Source organism: Tiliqua scincoides, chromosome 16 (assembly GCF_035046505.1).
Source record: "Tiliqua scincoides isolate rTilSci1 chromosome 16, rTilSci1.hap2, whole genome shotgun sequence".
NCBI lineage: Eukaryota > Metazoa > Chordata > Lepidosauria > Squamata > Scincidae > Tiliqua > Tiliqua scincoides.
Window position 1 is genome coordinate 2,508,745 of NC_089836.1, and position 19,877 is coordinate 2,528,621.

Below are 19,877 nucleotides of genomic sequence, written 5' to 3' on the forward strand. Positions count from 1 at the left end.
AAATGATAAATAAATAAATCCATTAAATAAAAATATGATTAGTTTTATCACATTTGTTTCTATTTAATTATTTTTAGCTTAATTGTTAATTTTTAATATTACTTAATGCATTTTCCATTTAATTATTAAATTAATTAGATTGAATTACTTTTTCATTTAATTATTAGTTTTTAATACTAGTTAATACACTTTTAATTTAATTATTTAACTAGTTATTAATTATTTTTATCTATTATCTAATATTAATTAATTTTTTGATTTAATTAGTTAGATGTAATTTTTTATTGTTTTTATTTATTAATGCATTTTAAATTTAATTATTTTTAATTGCTTTTAATCCCTAGGCAGTGCCCATTCAACCCCCCCCCCCCCTTTGCAGGCTCTGCTGCAGCCCTACAGCAATGAATGGGGGAGGCATCCTAACCATAGAGACGCGCAATGCCCTAGAGTGCCCTTGTCACACTCAGCTGGGCGGCTTTTCTAACCATAGAGACGCGCCGAGGCCTAGAACGCCCCCACACACCGCCCTCTCATCGCCTGGGCGGACACATCACGCGCAGGTATGCGCTTCCGGTCGCCTCAGCAAACCGGACGTTGCCTCCTGAGGGGGCGGGATTTATATTTCAAACCCCAAAATCAAGCAAAAAGCTGTTGCTGTAGATATTTTTAGCGTGAATCTCTCGTAATATGAACTTCCGAGTTGGATAACGGTGGAAAAAGGGGTGGAGAAATAAAGGCCGCTCTACCTACTCCTCTCTATCCCCTTGCCGCTCTAGGCCGTCGTCTCTATGCCCGCGGTCTGTTCTCCACACGCTCGGAGGACCCCGGAAGTGGGCGTGGCCCGCGGAGGGAGGTGATGCCGAGACGGGGATAGACATGGCGTCGTGCGGCGGTCGAGGCGGCAGTGGCGTCGGCCTCCCCCCTTGGCGCTCGGCGCTGGGCCTGCTGCTGGTGGCGCAGCTGTGGGGCGGCCCGGCCCAGGCCCGCGTCCACCACCTGGAGCTCAAGGTAGCCCGGCGGGGGGCGGAGGTGGCCTGAGGGGCGCCAGCCAATCAGAAGCGCCGCTGGGGCGCTCGCGGGGAGGGAGCGCTGCTTTCTGCTGAGTCACGTTTCCAGAGGGGAGGGGCGCGCGGGGAGCGAGGGTTCTGCTGAGTCACGCTTCCCCCCCGCAGGTGGTCCAACGCTGGCTGCGGCGTCGGCGGGGATGCTCACCGGGCAGAGGCTGCGCAGACGCCTGCAGGGGGGAGGGTGGCTGCGCCTGGCAGGTGGGGGGCTGGACTGGGGGGGTCTCGGGGACCCTCCCCACCCTCTGCCCCACCTGGGCGTGCTGCAGCCTTGCACTGCCCCAGGCGCCCCACTCCTCACAGGTCCCTGCCACAGGTGTGTGGGGCTGGAATAGGGGCCTTGTGGGGTCCCTTTTTCTCTGTTTCTCCCTCTGGGGCAGGGGGCTTGGGCTGGGTGGCCTCTGGGGGTCCCTTGCCCTTCTGTGACTCTCTGCCTCACCCAGGTCTGCTGGAGCCCCTCACCAGTGTTTCAGCAGAGGCCCCTCTTCTGACAGTGCCCTGCAACAGTGGGGGGGGGGGGCTGGTCTGAATAGTCTTGGGGGAACCTCCCCACCCTCTGCCCCACCTGGGTGTGTTGGAGCCTCTCACTTGCATTGCAACAGGTGCCCCACTTCTGCCAGTTCTCTGCCACGGGTGTGGGGGTTGCAGTAGATGACTTTGTGGGGTTCCTGCTTCCTATGTGACTCCTTCTGGGTCAGGGGGGTTGAGCTGGATGACCCTGTGGGGTACCTTCCCATTCTAGGACTTCCTGTGCCTCACCTGACTGTGTTGTAGCCTCTCACCTGTATTGCAGGAGAAGCCCCACTTCTGCCCATGTCCTGCCACAGGGTGGGGGTTTGGACTAGATGACCTTGTGGATCACTTCCACCTGTTTGGCTCTTCCCACTGCCTTTCCTGATTGTATGGTAGCCTCTCATCTGTATTGCAACAGAGGCTCCACTTCTGACAATGCGCTGCAATGGGGGGGGGGTCTGGCTAGATGACTTTGTGGGGTACCTTCCCACTCTTGTAGCCTCTCACCTGTATTGCAACACAGGCCCCACATCTGACAGTTTCCTGCCACAGGTGAGATTTGGGCTAGGTGAACTTGTGGGGTCCCTTCCAAGTCTTTTGAGTTGGGTTCAGCCTCGGGGCAGAATCTTTAGATGGGAGCAGAGAAGAATCTCTGCCACTGTCAGGGAGTGTTGTCAAACCTAATTTGATCAACCAAGGGCCCAACTTCTAAGGAAGAAACTTCCTCCAGTTTTAATACTGTCTGCTCTTTGGAGCATAGGCTCTGAGTCCAAAGCTTTGGAGAGCTGTTTGCCATCCAGTTCTTGAAGGTGCTCAAGTTCGAATGGACCAAGGGGGTGACTCATTAGAAGCAGGGGTTATTAAAGTGAGTCACAGCTGAATGCAAGCATCTGTATGCAAAGTGTACCCTCTTCACTGATCTTTGACCCTTCCCCAAAACGAAAGCCTCAGTCCTAGCTGTGAAGTGCAGCTTCATGTGTGATTTTGTGTGTACACTGGAAGTTATTTTCAGTGTGCCCATGCTCTAGATGTATGTTTGCAAGTGTGCCCTGCAGATAGACTCTTCAGGGGGGAGGGGAGGCTGCCATTCTTTGTGGCACGGGCGCTCTTGTTTGTGAACCCTTAAAAGACTTGGACTGCATGCGGCTGGGTGCATTGGGCCTCAACGTGATCCAGGGAAATGGAGGAAGTCTCTTTCTGAAGGGGCCCAGGATCTGATGAGGAAGGTTCATCTGTTCACATTTGGTCTTGGAATCCGCTTACAGGGTGGAGGATTTGAACCTGTGGGAGCCGTGTTCAGATTTCTGGTGAGGCAGGGATTGGATTAGGGAGCTGTCTTGGCAACTTTGTGGGCGGAGCTACACAAGAGCCGCGCTGACCCCTGTCTCCTGTTTCACACAAATGGAGAAGCAGAGTGAATGCTTAATCTTTTCTGACTTCCTGATTCTCCCCATCACTACCCTGACCTCCAGGAAACCAGAATGAGCTCAGCTGTGCATTAAAATAATCAGCGTGGGGACAGTGTCAGAGGAAGAGTTAAGTGTCCTCAGTCTTAACTATCAGTTTTTCCCTGATCTCAGTGAAGATTGTGACTGGCAAAATGGTGGTTGGGAGGCTAGCTTTTCACTTAGCAGGGCTATTATGTTCTTAGGATGGCAATGGGCCCATTTAGTGCTGCTTCCTGTATCTGACACCAGATGCCCCAAGGATCACTCGGGGCAACAGGATACTTGTATCCTGTTGGCACTCCCTTCCACCTGGCATTCAGACAGCCTACTTCTAGAGCCAGGAGTTTACCCATACCCATCCTGGCTTGCAACCTGTGCTGGACTTTTCCTCTATCAATCTGCGCAGTCCCCTTTGAAAGGCATCTAGGCCATCACCATATCCAGCAGCAAGGAGTTCCACAGATTAATTACTCTCTGGGTGAAGAAATACTTGTCTCCTGTCTGTTTGAACTCTCCCACCACTCAATTTTAGTGGACGTCTCCTGGCTCTGGTGTTGTGTGAGAGGGAAAAGAACACCCACTCTGTCCATCCTATCGATAATTCTATACTGAATGTCTCAATTGTATCCCTTCTCCGGCACCTTCTTTCTAGGCAGCATTGAAATCATCCGTTCTGGGGCAGTGTCAGAGGAAGGGTTAAGTGTTGTTGTCCTCATGTCTCTCTATCCGATAGCTTCTCCACTCCACCCCTCTGACTGCACTCGGTGTATGCCCCAAGGTAACATTCCAGTGGCAGCCAGCAGCTCCCAAGATACTCTCCATGTGGCTGTGACATAGGTGTAGCCATGGGGCCGTTGACAGGGTATGCTGTACTAATCCTTGGGAGATCTTGGTGGGATCTTGCAAAGTGCTGGAATGGCCACCCATGCTTAGCTGTACAGTAATTGTAGACTCAGCTTCTGTATCTCATTTCTTTTCCTGGTTTCTTGTTCCTTCTTTTGTTATTGTTAGGAGTGCAGTTGGCTTTCCTGAAAGCTCTGACCTGGAAAAAACTTCCTGGAAGATGTGCGTATATATGATTCAGGTAGCTTGGTTTGTGTCCTGACTTGACTAACTTCTGTAGTCCTTAGAGCTGGTGTAGTGACCGAGGCTGTACTTATCCAGTGGTTCCAAAACTGTGGGTTGGGACCCACTGGTGGGTCACGACCTGAGTGTTGGTGGGTCGCCAAAGGGTGATGGAAAGATCAGATAACCAATAGCCTCCAGCCCTGAGGCTAGTCAAAAATAGATTCTGTAGCTGCTAATTACCCTGCAAAGAGCTCAGCTCCTGCGGTTTGCAAGCTTGTGTAAATATAGGCAGATAAATATTTGAGGGTCTCTTTTTGGTTATAATTATTTACAAATAAAATATTTCTTTTTAGATCACTTTTTAAATAGTTTGGTAAACCTAGGTGGGTCCCGATAGAGTGTCATTTAAAAAAGTGGGTCTTGGTGTTAAAAGGTTTGGGAACTACTGCCTTACACACAGACACGCACCCCCCCATCTGAGAGTAAGTCCTGCTGAATGCAGTGGGAGTTACTTCTGAGTAACTGCAGGACTAAGCTCAGACTAAACTGCAAATGTGGACTTTCCTGACTTGAATCTTGCTTCTGTTGTCACTCACTGGGGCTGTAGTCTGGTGCACTTTTCCTTGAGAGTGGTTGGCAACCTTCAGTCTGGAAAGACTATGGTATAAGCCTACAGCACCCGGTATTCCCAAGCGGTCTCCCATCCAAGTACTAACCAGGCCTGACCCTGCTTAGCTTCCGAGATCATGGTAGAAGCCTACAGCACCCGGTATTCCCAGGCGGTCTCCCTCCAAGTACTAACCAGGCCTGACCCTGCTTAGCTTCCGAGATCATGGTATAAGCCTACAGCGCCCGGTATTCCCAAGCAGTCTCCCATCCAAGTACTAACCAGGCCTGACCCTGCTTAGCTTCCGAGATCAGACAAGAAATCTAATGGGACTTCTGGGTAAGCTTGCATTGGACTGTGCTGTCAGTCTCCTTAGGCGAGCTGTTCCCTCTCAACGTTGGTCCTCCCCGTCTGAAATGTGGGAATGATACTTATTTCAGAGGCTTGTGCAGAGATTGTAACTGGCTATTGCTTATGACTTGCTTTGTGCACTCGGAGGCTGCACAAATGAAGTGTTTGATTAGCACCAGCTCATCACACCTACACATGCATATTATATATGTACACATGTATGTACATATATAGTACACATCCATATATGTACTATACATATATAGTACACATGTATATTATATATGAGCATGCACATATACTTCCTAGGAATAATCTCTTGAAAACAGTTGATCGCCGCTGATGTTACATTGGTATAGGTTAAGTTGCATGGTTTTCTGATGTTCACTAATATTTTAGAAATGGAAAATGTGGCAGTGGAAAATCTCCTGCCTTGTCACATGGTCCGCCCCGCAGCCGTGTCATCACGTGCTTCTACTTCCCCTTTATTGTCACCCACTCCTAATTCAGCATTTCTCAAACTATAGAGCCCACGAGGTGGGTCACAAGCCAGTGTCAGGTGGGTCGCTCAGCACATAGCTCAGCCACCACTGAAAATCCAGAGTTAACAATACAGGGTTGCTGGGCAAGGTGGACTCTGGATGGGAGGGAGATGTGGTGCTTCTCCCTGAACAGGTGGGAAGATGGAGGGCCATGGGGGTGGACAAGGATCCCAGTCTGCCTTCCGCTTTGACTTCCAAGCTGGAATGTTTGAATTCTGAGCTATGCAAATTGGCAGCATGAGTTGCGCTGTGTAATGGGACCTTTGGCCGATTGTGGCTTCAGCTGGAAGCCTAAATTGGTGGTGTCGCTTCCAGCCGTGACATCACTTCCACTGGGTCCTGACACATTGTCATTCTAAAAAGTGGGTCCTGGTGCAACACTTTGAGAACCACGGCACTATTTCTTTCCTCCCCTTTCTCCATCAGGCCCATATCTGTGGGCCTTCAGTCTCTGTCCTGCCACCAGCCTGAGGTCTTCTCGGTTTGCCTCAGTGCTCCGATTGTTGCACATCCAGGAATCCTCCTTTTATTCCTGTTCTTTTGGCACCTTTCCTGAGCGCTCCCTGTGCAGAACAGGCAATAAAATTGTTTGCTTGGCTTCTGACTCAGAACTAAGTAGAGCCACGTCCTTCAGTGTCTGTCCACTTCCTCTTTTCAGCAGCCTGTTGAATAAAAAAAAGCCCTTGAAGTGAAAAGCTGGGGCTAAGAATAGTCTTCCTGTTAGCTTGCCTTCTCTAAATTTGCCTTGTCTTAGCCCCTCAGGAAGAAAAAGGACACTAACTGTTGGGTATTGCTGAGCCCTTTTTCAGACTTGTGTTAGGAGGAGGATAGTTAACAGGCCAGAATTGTTGGGGTGTTAATCTGAACGGTTTTCAGGTTAAAGGGACTGTTCTGTGCAGTCCTAGGCATGGCTACTCGGAAGGAAGTCTCATTGTGCTCCGTAGGCTTACTCCAGAAATATAGAGAATTGCAGTTAGTCTCTTAGTAATTGTTGTCCCTTCTTGTGTTAGTGGGATGGGGTCTCCTGTAGTGTTGCTCCTTCTATTGTCCAGGGGAGGGGCCTCTCACTGTGACTCCTCCCCACACCAGCATTGCCCCTCCCCAGTTTTAGCTGGCCTGGTTGTGTGAGGCTTGGTGGCTTTTTGGACTGGTCCTCAGTAGCTTCTTGGAACAGTTACGAAAATCCCCCCTGTGGTTTCAGTGCTTTTCAACCCTTCTTGAGTAACAGCTTGCCGTGCGCATGAAGTGTCTTGAAGTGTTAGGGCTTTGCTCTGCGCCCCTGTTTTGCAAACCAGTGCCTCTTCTGATGGGGCTACGCAGCCACATTGGAAGTTTTCAAGCAGGGGCTGGATGGCCACTTGGTCAGGCCGCTGTTGCCACCTGCACTGAGTAAGGAGTTGTACTAGATGACCTCCAAGATCCCTTCCCTCTGAAGCGTTTCTGCGATTCGTGAATGCTAGTGAACACTGACCCGGCCATCGCTCCTTCATGTGGGGTTGAGCCTTGCAAGCTGTGCCGTGGCCCTGGAGGGTTTCCCCTAATACAGGGGGGCTTGATCTGCGGATAAGAGTATCTGATGATACCCCTTTGTAGTTCATGAAGTAATTTAGCTAAATAAATGGTAAGTAAAGCAGTTTACATAGCTAAATAAATGCCCCTTTAAGAAAAGCAAGAGAGACAACAGCACACAACCCTTGGAAGGATGTTCTACTGGGGCAAACTGGGACAGTTGCTCTCTCTCCCCCCCCCCCCGATGAATATGAGAACCACTGCTTAGAAGGTGCTTCTTGGCCCAGTTAGCTGAGCCTGTACGTGTTTTTACCTGTTAATGGAGAACACACTGGACCCATGCAGCGTAACAGGCTTGTAATTGATTGCTCAGTGGGGTGAATCAAATCACTGGTTAAGCGTTTGCTTGACTGCAAGTGAAAAACAGGGGCTCTGGACGCATCCTCTGCAGGGGTGACCTTTTTGTCCTCCATGCCTCAGCAGAGACGGGACTCCTAAAGACAGTGGCTTTCCTGCCGGTCGTCTCCGATGTTCCTTGAACGTGCTGTGAGCACTTGGGGTTATCTTCGCGCCTCCCCTGAAATCAATCTCTGGTTCCGTTAATGGATGTGCTTGCAATTTCTGTCCTTCTGCCCCCGGAGGGACCTGTGAACCCTTGCACCCCGTCCCGGCTCAGATAACTGCCGTTGTTTTGCGGTCCTGGTTAGTTGCGGGACCTGCGGGTCTTCCTGCAGTGAGCCTTGCTGACTTGCACCCAGCTTTCTAAATTGTAAAGGCTGTGAAGCATCATTTAGAAGCATTTCTAAAGGCTGTGGAGCATCATTTCTCAACCGGTAGTGCTTGTGCCACTGGTAGTACTTGAGGTGGTGGGCACAGGACTCCCAGACCCCCACCACTTGGCAGCGAGACCAGCAATGCAATGTGACGGGCAGTGGTTGGCGGATAGGCTCAGCGGATAGAGTTCCAGTGTGCGCTTTTCGTGCATTGGAAAAGCCCCTCCCATCCACCCTGAACCTCTTACCAGTGTTGTGTCTGGTCTCTCAATCCGGAAGTAACCAGGTGCTTCCAATGGGTGGACCGTGGCAAAGTGGTACAGCGGGGGGCAAACATTGAGGAAAGCTGGCTTTAGATTACCCCAGTGTGGCATCCTCAGCCAGTGGTTTTTTCCCCCCTCTCTTTCCCTTTTCTGTTCGTTTTTGTCAGGGAGGGAATTCTGTGAATTTCAGAAGCTAAACTCATTCGCTTTCGTGGTTTCCGTTTGCTGGCTCAGTCCGTTATCTTCCTGTTTGGGGACTTCTTGGTAAGGGGCCAAGCCATCTGCTTGCTTTGCAAACACTTTATCTTAGTCATGATACCTGTGGTTATCTCTGTATTGCAGTTGGTTGAGGATGGCGCGGGGGTGGGATGAACTGACAATAGGATCTTGCAAATTTAACGCTAGAGGGAGAGTTCTTGAATGTGGTGCTTTCCTGTGGGGCTGGCCTGCTTGCCAGTGAAGGGGGCAGCTCAGGCAGCGAAGGTGGTGGCCCCATGGAAGGTACCTCGCTTGCTCCTTAATTTAAAAAGTCTGAGCTGGTGGGGGCAAATGGAGATGTTGCCAGTGCATCTTCCATGCTTTGAGCCAGTGGTGTAGGTAGGGCTTCTGGCACTTGGGGTCCAAAAATTTTTAACACCCCCATACATTCCTCGTGCAGGGCATCCCTGGGTCTCAGAAAGACATCATAAGAACATAAGAACAGCCCCACTGGATCAGGCCATAGGCCCATCTAGTCCAGCTTCCTGTATCTCACAGCGGCCCACCAAAATCTCACAGCGGCCCACCAAAATCTCACAGCGGCCCACCATCCCTTTGAAACCCCCTCAAGCCATGGGGCAATGGACCCCCAGCCCCCTCCCTTAGCTGTGCCACAGCTTAGAGCAACAGAGCGCGATGGCTCAGAGCTTCTGCTGAGCTCATTAGGTGCACATGAGAGGGTTTGATTCTGTTCCTTCCAGAAACGAAAAGAGCCCAGAGTCTGAATCTGATAAGACAGCCGTTGATTGAGGGCTTTTAAAAGCAGAGAGGTACTCCAGCCAGCGACCCCGTGTTTTGTCCTGAGGGCATCTGGCAGGCAAATGCCAGTTGCCGAGATGCGCTCCGGAAAGCATGACTTGTCCCATCTGCGTTGACATCGTGTTCTTCCTCGCTTAGCTGAAACCACTTTGTGAAACTGGCGTCGCTGGTCGGACATTTTCTAGGAAACGTCACGAGTCTGCTTTAAGATAAGAACTATGGCTTTGTCTCTTATGTACCCGCCCCCTTCCGAAACATGGGAACACACCAGCTTTGCAGTGACTTAATCATGCTGCCACAAGAGGGGCCTACTGGTAATTTTCAGCTAGCTGCTTAATTACACCCAGTACGCTGCTGTGGAAAGCAACTCCTAGCTGGGAGTCCTGTAAACTTCTAAGTCAGGGGTGCCCAAACCCCGGCCCTGGGGCCACTTGCAGCCCTTGAAGACTCCCAGTGCGGCCCTCAGGGAGCCCCTGGCCCTCCGGAGACTTGCTAGAGCCCACACTAGCCCAACGCAACTGCTTTCAGTGTGAGGGCGACTGTTCGACCTCTCACGTGAGCTGTGGGATGAGGGCTCCCTCCACTGCTTGCTGTTTCACGTCTGTGATGCAGTAGCGGAAGCAAAGGAAAGGCCAGCCTTGCTTTGTGCAAGGCCTTTTATAGGCCTTGAGCTATTGCAAGACATTCATTCATTCATATAAGTTCATCTTTAATATATTCATTTATGTAAACCTATGTAAATTTATTCAAATTTTAAATGTAAATTGATTCTTTTTTCACCCCGTCCCCCGACACAGTGTCAGAGAGATGATGTGGCCCTCCTGCCAAAAACTTTGGACACCCTTGTTCTAAGTGAACAGACGTACCTTTTAAAGGCACTGGCTCTTCTATATTTTCCAATGGAAGAGCCACTGTCCTGATGCATCTCAACATGGCCTCCCTCCCTTTTTATTTTTATTTCTCACACTTTTATACCACCCTTTTGTCCTCCCCTCCTTTTATCCTCGCAACAACCCTGTGAGGCTGAGAGATGGAGACTGGCCCAAGGTCGCCTGGGAAGCTTTGCGGCTGAGCAGGGATTTGAACCTGGATCTTCCAGGCGTGACTCCTGAATTGCCACACCATCCTGGCCCTCACGGCCTCTTTGGGGTAGGGAAGCCATGATAGCGGTGCCAATTCTGGAGATGGTGTCGGCACTTCAGACGGTCGCTTCAATTGAAGGTAGCCTAGATGCATTTGAACGCAGGACCTTTCTTCATGGCAAACCAAGGGCATGGCCACCCCATGGAGTCCTAAACTGTGTAGCAGCAGTCTCTCAATCCTCAGGGCCCGAAGCATATAGCAACACCCTCCTCCTCTGGGCAGCCTTGCAACAGCCTCTCATCTCCACGCTTCTAGATTCCTATCGCGCAACTCGTTTTTCACCTGGGCTAGAGTCGGCTTGCAAGTGATGCCAGCAGCCTGTTCGGTGTTGCAGTGCTGCAGGCTAGCCCAAATCCATGTCCGCTCCATCTTTTTTTTTTCTAGCACTGCCATATAGCTGCTTTGAGAACAGATCTTGCCCAGGCGGGGGCTTTTAAATACGAGGACCAGGTTCTTGTGATTTTAGCAGCTGGTATACCACGGGTTCCTGGCAGGTGTGGCTTGCTGTGCTCACTGTTAAAGAAGCTTCGCCTCCTGAAAGCATTGCTGATGCTGTTTTTGGAGACCATGCTTGATTGAGCTGTGGTAGCCTTGGGACGAGCCTTCCTTTGGTTTCTGCCAAAATAAGACACTGATACAACCAATGATACAGTCCACCCATGGGGCTTGACACAGCGGCTGAACATATACAGCTGAGTCCTGTGGTTGATCTATTGACCTTGGTATTCTCGGCGCAGGTTGGCAGGGGCTCTTTTGAGGAGGGAGGTCCCTCCCAGCCTACCTGGAGGTGCTGGGGATGGAGCTTCCAGGTATAGTGTCTTCCTGTCTTGTGAGCTCCCAGAGTTCTCTGGTGAGCCACTGTAGGATACAGGAAGCTGGACTAGGTGGGCCTTTGGCCTGACCTTTTTATGACCTTTTGCAGGCTAACCAGACATTCTACCCCTGAGCCACAGTCCCTCCTCGGGTTCAAAGCCAGTCCTTTAGAGGTGCTATATGTTTGGGGGGGGGGATATGCTGGAGTTCCTTTGCACCTTCACTTAGCTTCCTGCACAGAGTCTGCTTCCTGGTCACTCAAGGAGCCTGCAATGCTTCACGGTACACTTGCACGTCTCAGCTCTTGAAGAGAGAGGCTGCTGTCTTTTCTGCCCTTCTCCCCCTGGCGTTCTTGACCCTCCTTCACTCAGTGCTTCACTCCGTGGCCCTGCTGCACTCTCCCCCTGGAAGCTATAGATTGATGGGTCTTATAGATACCAACTCTGCAGTTGAGTTTCAACATTAACTCATTTTTTGCCAGGTCCACAGGTGTATGCTTTTGGTCGCTGTTGAGTATATGCAATGTTGGGCAGAAGCGGCTGAGCTCAAGTTGACAAAGGTTTCCTCACTTTAAATAAAAGGTTAAATTAAATCCAGATTCTTGGGAGAGGTAGCACTGGACCCCATCCAACCTCGATGATCTGCGGCGCATTGGAAAAAAATGTACACGCACTTTATTGCCTCAAACGTATTATGCTGTGATTCACACACCTCCTGTAGATCACACATATGCTGTATATTGCGTACACAAAAGCAGTTGCTTGGCCCAGTTGATTAATTGGCTAATTAATTAAATCCAAGTGCTCAAAATGTTGCCTGTTGGTGTCTTTAAGCCGCTGATATCATCAGCTAAGGAATCGGCAGCCATCCGCTGGCGCGGGCCCATTAATTGTCCCTCTCATCTCTTCAGTGGCTTCCCTTGAGGTGATTGGGTGTTTCAGTGCTTGCTGCAAGAAAGTAGAGGGCATTGCATGTTATCTATGGGGATTCAGTTCCAGGCCTTCCCATGGACAAGGAGACGCACGGATGATAAAATTTGCAGGTCTTGAGGCCTTCTAATCCTCCAGGGGGTCCATACTGGGTCAATCTCATGGGTTTGGGACCCACGGACGATCTGATCCCCGGGTCCTGAATCTGTGGGTAACCCAGGCCTCCTGTGTATATAAATTAGGGCTCATAAAAATGTGTTCTCAATTTTTTTTGAGGCATGCTGCATTTTGAGGTAGACAGCAAGCAAAGAGCTTATTTAGGCACTAAGGGTGGAGCATCCTCTTTTCCGTCTCTCACAGTACAAGGGTCCTCCAATAAAACTGGTACGTGGTTTAGGGCAGGCAGAGGGAGGTGCAACTTTGCCAGCGTGTGATTAGTCTGTGGAACTCACTGCTACAAGATGTGGTGACAGCCACTGACTTGGCTGTCTTGAAACGAGCGTCAGGCCTGACATATCCGTCCGTGGCATATAACGCTTGCTGCCTCTTGGTTAAAAGGCAGCATGTCTAAAGCAGGGAGGTGATGGCAGGGAGAGGGTCCTGCCTTTCTCTCTCTCCTGCTTGTGGCCTTCCCAGAAGCAGCTGGGGGGTGGCAGCTCTGTGGGGAACCAGGAATGGATGGACCTTGGGCCTGATCCAGCATGGCTTGCCTTCTGTTTTTAAACAGGCTCCATCAAAGCGTATAGCGTTGGCCGGGTGAGACCTTGGTTCTGTTTTGGAGTGTGTCAACGGTGTAGCGTCGAAGTGGGGCAAAAGGGCTGCTTCAGGCAGGTTGATCAGGAATTCCTTCTTAGTCTGCCTTCCGGCAGGCATTGAGCATGACCTATCCCTTAAGCGGGAAGGGAAGAATTTGCTGTGGGAGCCCTGCTAGATGCGGCCCATTCTGCCCACCACTGTGGCCAACTAGTCCACAAGTAGGAGCGAGAGGAGGAACCCTTCCACCATTGCAAATCGTGCAATGAGCCCCTTCCTCACCCTGCAGGCTCCAATCACATAACAAGTATACAGTGGACCTGCCTTATCTGTGGGTCTGGCGCCTGCAGATTTCACTATGCACGGATGCAGGGGTCCCCTAAAGTGGAAAAGATTGCCTCCCCTCCTGTTGTGCCGCAAAATCACGCTGTTGGCAGGGCTCCAGAGTAGTCTTCTGAACTCCTGAAAGCCACTTCCAGGTCACACAGTGCATTCTGGGGTATGCCAGGACCTGGATGTGGCTTAGAGGAGCTCAGAAGATGCTCTGCCACTGTGCAAATGGCACAATTGTGTGGTATGACGGTGAGGAAGGCTATTCCTCATTTTCACTTTTAAGAATAGTTTGCAAAGAGACTTCAGTATCCACAGATATTGAAGTCTGTGGGGGGGCGGGTGGTGGTGTGGAACCTAACTCCCACAGATAATGAGTGATCACTGTATTGTCAGGTTGGACCCCATTTGGATGTGGCTCTTCAGAACTTGGCTCCAAACCCTTTCCCAGCCTTCCTCCCCCAAATCCGTGAGTTCCCTGTTGCCATTTGGGGAGTCTCGTGCCCCATAAGCTCCGCGGGGTTCTGGAGTTTGCTGTTGATATCTTTTTGCTACACAGCAGGTTAAAGGGGGCTTCGGAAGAATCCGCGTTCGCGTGTCGAGTACTCAAAACGTCGTATTTGACCGCCGACATCCGAGGCGCACGTGAATACTGTCTTCTAACAGCAAGATTAATGGCACTTCAGATGCTGGCGTTCTGTTGGAAAGCAGGGCGCATGGCTGGGCGTGTGTGGGAAAAGAGCCGGGCGGCAGGAGGGGGCCTTGCGCAAGGTAGATTACCAAACAAACCTTTTCCTTGGCTCAGGCAGGGACTTGTGCTAAGCGTGGAGTAGGCTGTGATGTTTGAGCAACAAGCGGCTCTCTGATTTTAGGTGAAGAGCGACTCTGTGCAAGATATTGGGTGGGGTGGGTGCGTCACAGCCTGTTGCTTCAGCTGGGGTGTTGCAACTCCCCAGCCAGGGGAACTCGTCACTGCCCTTTTAACAGATCAAAACAGGAAGGAGAAGTCCATTGCAGGTTGCAAGCCATGATGAGCATTTGCAACCTCCTAACCGAATGCCAGGCGCAAGGGAGGGCACCAGGATGCAGGTCTCTTGTCTTGTGTACCCCCTGAGGCATCTGGTGGGCCACTGTGAGATACAGGAAGCTGGACCTGTCATGATCCAGTGGGGCTCCTCTTATGCCCTTATCAATACCAAGGGTTAAAAAAGCCTACATGGTCTAGTAATCCCTCATCTCAATAGCTACAAGTTTCTGTTCTACCACTCTGCATCATGGCCCTCACCTCCATCCACCGATACAGTCACCCACCTCTCCTGCACCCCTTCAACTGTCTTACGGACCTCTTTTCCTCTCTACGTTGGCTTCCTTTCAATTCCAAGATCCCTCTTCACCCCAGCATGATGTCTTTGCAAGGGGCTGATTGCTGACAGTGTTCATTTTTTTTAAGATTGCAAACTCTTTTGGGGCAGGGAACCATCTTGTATACGTCAAGCTGGTCCAATCCATCAGCCCGTCAGCTTGGCTTGGTGTCCGCTTGCAAAGGGGTCTGTTTCCTCTCTTTCAGGACGATGTGCGGCAGAAGGTCCACCTCAACACATTTGGCTTCTTCAAGGATGGCTTCATGGTTGTCAACATCAGCAGCCTGTCATTGGACATTGGAAAGTCTTCTAGCGTATGTATCTGGGTGGTTTGACCGTTCCTCGCCCCAGACTCCGGCCTGCAGGCTGGTTTGGTGGAATGTCTGATTGGAGCCCAACTCCCCACACAGTTGCTTCCTTGTTTGATTCCCACCACCACCACCTCGTAAAGTCTTGATATCCTCCAGGAACGCAATAGAGGGTGGCAGGGAGCGTGCAACATGATTGATGTGTGCCACATAATTGTAACTGGCTCGTGCCATGGGAGGCCTTCAGGAGTGATAATAATAATAATAATAATACAGGTATTTCTATACCACCTTTCTTGGTCCTCAGATTTCTCCTTAGACTTTATTCAAGGCGGTTTACATAGGCAGGCAAATTTAAATCCCCGTAGGGATTTTTACAATTTGAAAGAAGGTTTCTCTCTGTCAAGAAACCACAACATTCAGATGTTTCTTTCTTGATCTGGTCGCACATTCTGGCCTCCATCCTCCCACGCTCAGAGCAGATGGAATAGCTCGGCTCAGCTTGTCAGCTGCTTCAAGGTCGCACGGTGCCGGCGACCTTTGGATGTTATCTTCAGGCAAACGGAGGCTCAACCCTCTAGACCAGACCTCCTGCCCACAGTTCAGCCTTTAATCTGTCCCTCTTCTGTGGGCAAACCTTATCTGTGGGCTCAACACTTATGCTTGCTGAGCTCATGGCTAGAGGACCACAGAACACCAGAAGTGACTTCTCGCTTGCATCCTGGGGGCCGGGTATGACCTCTGGATGGCTGGGCACGGCCCCACATAAGCTATTACAGCACTTCTCCAGTGCTGCTCCCCCCCCCCCAGTGCATTTAATTATCTTGGTATCCACAGGGGGTCTTGGAACAGATCCCTTGCAGGTACTAATGGCCTGCTGTATTTTTGAAGTGCCCACCCTTGTGCTGATAGGGCAAGAAGAAGCTGCCAGCAAGGATGCTGTCAGACCTCTGCCAGTCCATCATCTTTGTGGATGGTCCCTGTTTTGTCTGCAACTGAGTCATCGTGAGTCCAAGAGCTTCAGAAGCGGACACTGACGGTCTTCGTTGGGGGATTTTTGCTTTCTGAAACCATTTTCTCATACGTTCTTCTGCCTCCCCTGAAGGGCACTTTTTCTGATCATCTAGGCAACACTTATTGGTTAAAATTTAAACCAAATTGAGGGTTTCAATTAAATTTCGGGGGGGGGGTTTGGAGAAGAAATTAAAATCCATGTATAAGCTTTGCATTTTAACGCTTCTGTTTGGCCAAAAATGTTTTAGGTGGGATTCAGTTTGGACCGGACGCGGAATGAGGGATTCTCCACTTACCTGGTAAGAACAAAAGGGGCGGCGTGTCTTTAATCCATCCATCAATCAATCAACAGTATTTATATACCACTTTTCAACTAAAGTTCACAAAGCGGTTTACAGAGAAAAATCAAATCACTAAATGGCTCCCTGTCCCAAAAGGGCTCACAGTCTAAAAAGATGCAAAAGAATACCAGTAGACAGCCACTAGAACAGACAGTGCTGGGGTGAGGTGGGCCAGTTACTCTCCCCCTGCTAAAAAGAGGAGCACCCACTTGAAGAAAGTGCCTCTTACCCAATTAGCAGGGGTCTTTAACTCTGCCAAGAACAATTCCAGAACACCAGAATGTATCTCCGCGTGTCATGTCCTTGGGCTTTCTTTGGCCGATATATCCCCAGTTCAACGGGGCTTGGCGGCATATAGAAATAGCACCTTGGATTTATGGTTGTTCTTCAGCAAGCTGATGACGAGACATTTAAAAAAAAACACCCCACAATGTCGTTCCCCTTTTAAGTTCTCCAGCGCTGTCAGGAAAGGGCCTGAACCACATTGGCTGGTTTTTTTTTTTGACTCCCCCAGGATGAAGAATTGGATTCTTGCATTTTGAACCGAACCCCAGCACAGGACGCATCAATGACTGTCTTGCTGTTGGACTTTGCGAACACCCGGTAAGAGATGCCTGTTAAATGTCTTGCAGTCCGTCCGTCCCCACCGTGCCGTTCGCCTCTCCTGGTCTGCACATGCAGCAGAGTAAGGTAGTAGAGAGGTGGTGGAAGGTATCATACCACTTCCTGCTAACGGGGGGGGGAGGGGCGGTGTCGGCAACACTGGGAGATCGAACTATTTTTTTTAAAATGTAGTCCCAGTGCCTACACTACACACCAAACATTCCTGCCCCAGCAGCATACCAATTTGACAAGGAAAAGGGGAGCGGAACAGGGAAGAGGTGGGCTGAAGCATTGGAGACATTCTAGCCCGCCATGCTCTTCTCCTCCACACTTCCTTTTCAACTCTGTACCCTTTTCAAATCCAGGAAATGGGAGGATGAGGTAGAGCCAGGGGCAGGCAGACATGTGTGCACACAACAGCTATATAGGGTTCCACGAATCTTGGCTGGAGTTTATACTGTACTGCAGTTGAGATTTGTGTTCCCCACTTTCCTCCCCCCCCCCCCCACAGAGAGAGGGGCAAAGTCCTTCACAAGCCACCATGCTCAGAAGCTCAGGTTGGCTAACACCTGCAGCTCCATAGTTGAGCCCCTGCTTTTTTTACATGCAGAAAGTCCCAGGTTTAGCCCCAGGGACCTCCCAGGTAGGGCAGGGGAAGATGTCTGAGTCAGGCAGCCTGGAGAGTTCCATAAGAATATAAGAACAGCCCCACTGGATCAGGCCATAGGCCCATCTAGTCCAGCTTCCTGTATCACACAGCAGCCCACCAGATGCCCCAGGGAGCACACCAGATAACAAGAGACCTCATCCTGGTGCCCTCCCTTGCATCTGGCCTTCTGACATAGCTCATTTCTAAAATCAGGAGGTTGCGCATACGCATCATGGCTTGTAACCCGTAATGGGTTTTTCCTCCAGAAACTTGTCCAATCCCCTTTTAAAGGCGTCCAGGCCAGACGCCATCACCACATCCTGTGGCAAGGAGTTCCACAGACCAACCATCAGACTTCTCATCTTCTTCCCATCAATCAGTACAGACAATCCCAGGCTAGATGGACCAGTGGTTGGAATAGGCAGATGGCAGCTTTGTCTGCGTGTCGCCAGATCCATTAAGTCAAGTTAAGGCTCCCTCTTGCAGAACCGTTGCTTGTTTTTTTGTGATAACCACAGTATCCTTCCCCCCCCCTCCTCTCCCTCTGCACAGCGTGAGAGTCAAGCCCAAAGTCGAAACCCCCCAGTTGCCTGAAATACATTTTCCTGATGCCGAAGGCAGTGACCACTCGGGGAATGCCCAAAATCCGGGTAAGTCCTGCCCTTGCCCTTGGAAACAAACTGGCCATGAATGAATAGTTTTAAATGGAATATCTGCTGTGTCGTAAACCTGCTTGTTGATGTATTGCTTGAGGACATATGGGAGTTATTTGCTCTGATGGGTTGGGGGTCTGCAGCTCCAGGGCAGGAGGACATCAAGTGCCTGAGTTGCTCAAGTCAGGAGTATGGAGAGGGTTGAAGACTCATTTGTTTCCCCTCACTGTCCCCTGTGAGTGGTTTTCTGGGCTCCCCTTTTGCTAGGAGATCGAGCAAGGGCAGGTCTCTGCTTCCAGCCCACACCTTCTTCTCATCTTCTCATAGCAGGGCTTTTAAACCCTACTGCTCAGCTCACGCATTTTCCTCTTCCTTCTTCCCTCCAAGCCCTGGATGTAGCGCCTGTCATAGCTAACCGATTGGATTGATGCTCAGCCACTTGGGTTGAGCTGAGGCAGCTCCTGTCTGTTTGCTGGTATGTCACGGCCGAAGAAATGCCAGCAGGCCCCACTTGGCTTGGGGCTGGACCCGGGCTCCTCCGCCAGCAGGAGGCAGTCCCGGACTGAGAACAAAGGACTTGGGGCAGGCTATAGTCTTCATGGATTTATTATTAAACTTATCAAATAGACTGGCAAACTACCTTAAAAATAAAATGGTCAGTGGCAGTGAACATGATTTTAAAACACACATGTTACGTGTTGGCAACCTTCAGTCTCGAAAGACTCTGGTATTGCACTCTGAATGGTGGTTCTGGCACAGCGTCTAGTGTGGCTGAAAAGGCCGATTCGGGAGTGACAATCCCTTCCACACCGGGAGCAAGTGCAGCCTGTCCCTGGTCTGTCTCCCTGGCTATGGGCCTTCCTTCTTTGCCTCTTTGCCTCAGTCTGTTGGCCAAGTGTCTCTTCAAACTGGGAAAGGCTCAGAGGCCAGGGTTTCCCACCTGTTGAGGTCCACTCCTAAAGCCTTCAGATCCCTCTTGCAGATGTCCTTGTATCGCAGCTGTGGTCTACCTATAGGGCACTTTCCTTGCACGAGTTCTCCATAGAGGAGATCCTTTGGGATCCGGCCATCATCCATTCTCACGACATGGCCGAGCCAATGCAGGCGTCTCTGTTTCAGCAGTGCATACATGCTAGGGATTCCAGCTCGTTCCAGGACTGTGTTGTTTGGAACTCTGTCCTGCCAGGTGATGCCGAGGATGCATCGGAGGCAGCGCATGTGGAAAGCGTTCAGTTTCCTGTTGTGAGCGGAGAGTCCATGACTCGCTGCAGTACAGAAGTGTACTCAGGACGTAAGCTCTGTAGACCTGGACACACACAATGCCACAAAATGCAATCATTTTTTAAAAGACAGGTCAGCACATGAAAACAGGTTGGAAAAATGCCACCAGAGAACAGCACTGGTGAAACCTCAAACCAGTTCAGAAAAGTCTGCCGGGAGGGCCAGAAAGGAACTGGCTTGGAGGCTCGGCTGGCCTCCTGCGAGACTGAGGAGGGAGCCACTTCAAAGATACAAAAAGTTAATAAAAAGAGAAGTTGGCACAAGGTTCAGTAAAATGACAATCGCCCCTAGCGAGAATGTGTGTGTTTGTGCGTTCCTTAAAGCTGAATGTGAGGAAAAGGAAGTAACAAAGGAAAGAGGCTAGGGGGAAGCCCCACTCTTTTTCCCTGTTCCTTAAGGTCAGAGGAGGTGGTGGGACGGATGAATGGGATGTTGTGGGGGCCAGAGTTACGGTGTGCAAGCAGAGTTGCTTGTATCCAGCAGTGATTTGCCTAGAGGGGCGTCCGCGCGGTCAAGTGACCCTGTGCGGAACTGGAGCCGGGAT

The 19,877-nt window shown here is 50.5% G+C and overlaps 1 protein-coding gene across 1 annotated transcript in view; it reads left to right on the forward strand.

Moving 5' to 3' along the window:
* The first annotated feature begins 830 nt into the window (after positions 1-830).
* The window catches only part of GPR107 (G protein-coupled receptor 107), a 38,190-nt gene continuing 19,143 nt past the window's right edge, over positions 831-19,877 (forward strand). Inside the window, exons 1-5 of the mRNA XM_066610563.1 lie at positions 831-1,008; positions 14,691-14,798; positions 16,055-16,105; positions 16,662-16,750; positions 17,952-18,049. Of these exons, the coding sequence (XP_066466660.1) occupies positions 877-1,008; positions 14,691-14,798; positions 16,055-16,105; positions 16,662-16,750; positions 17,952-18,049 (478 nt within the window). The 5' untranslated portion in view covers positions 831-876. The remainder of the gene's footprint in view (positions 1,009-14,690; positions 14,799-16,054; positions 16,106-16,661; positions 16,751-17,951; positions 18,050-19,877) is intronic.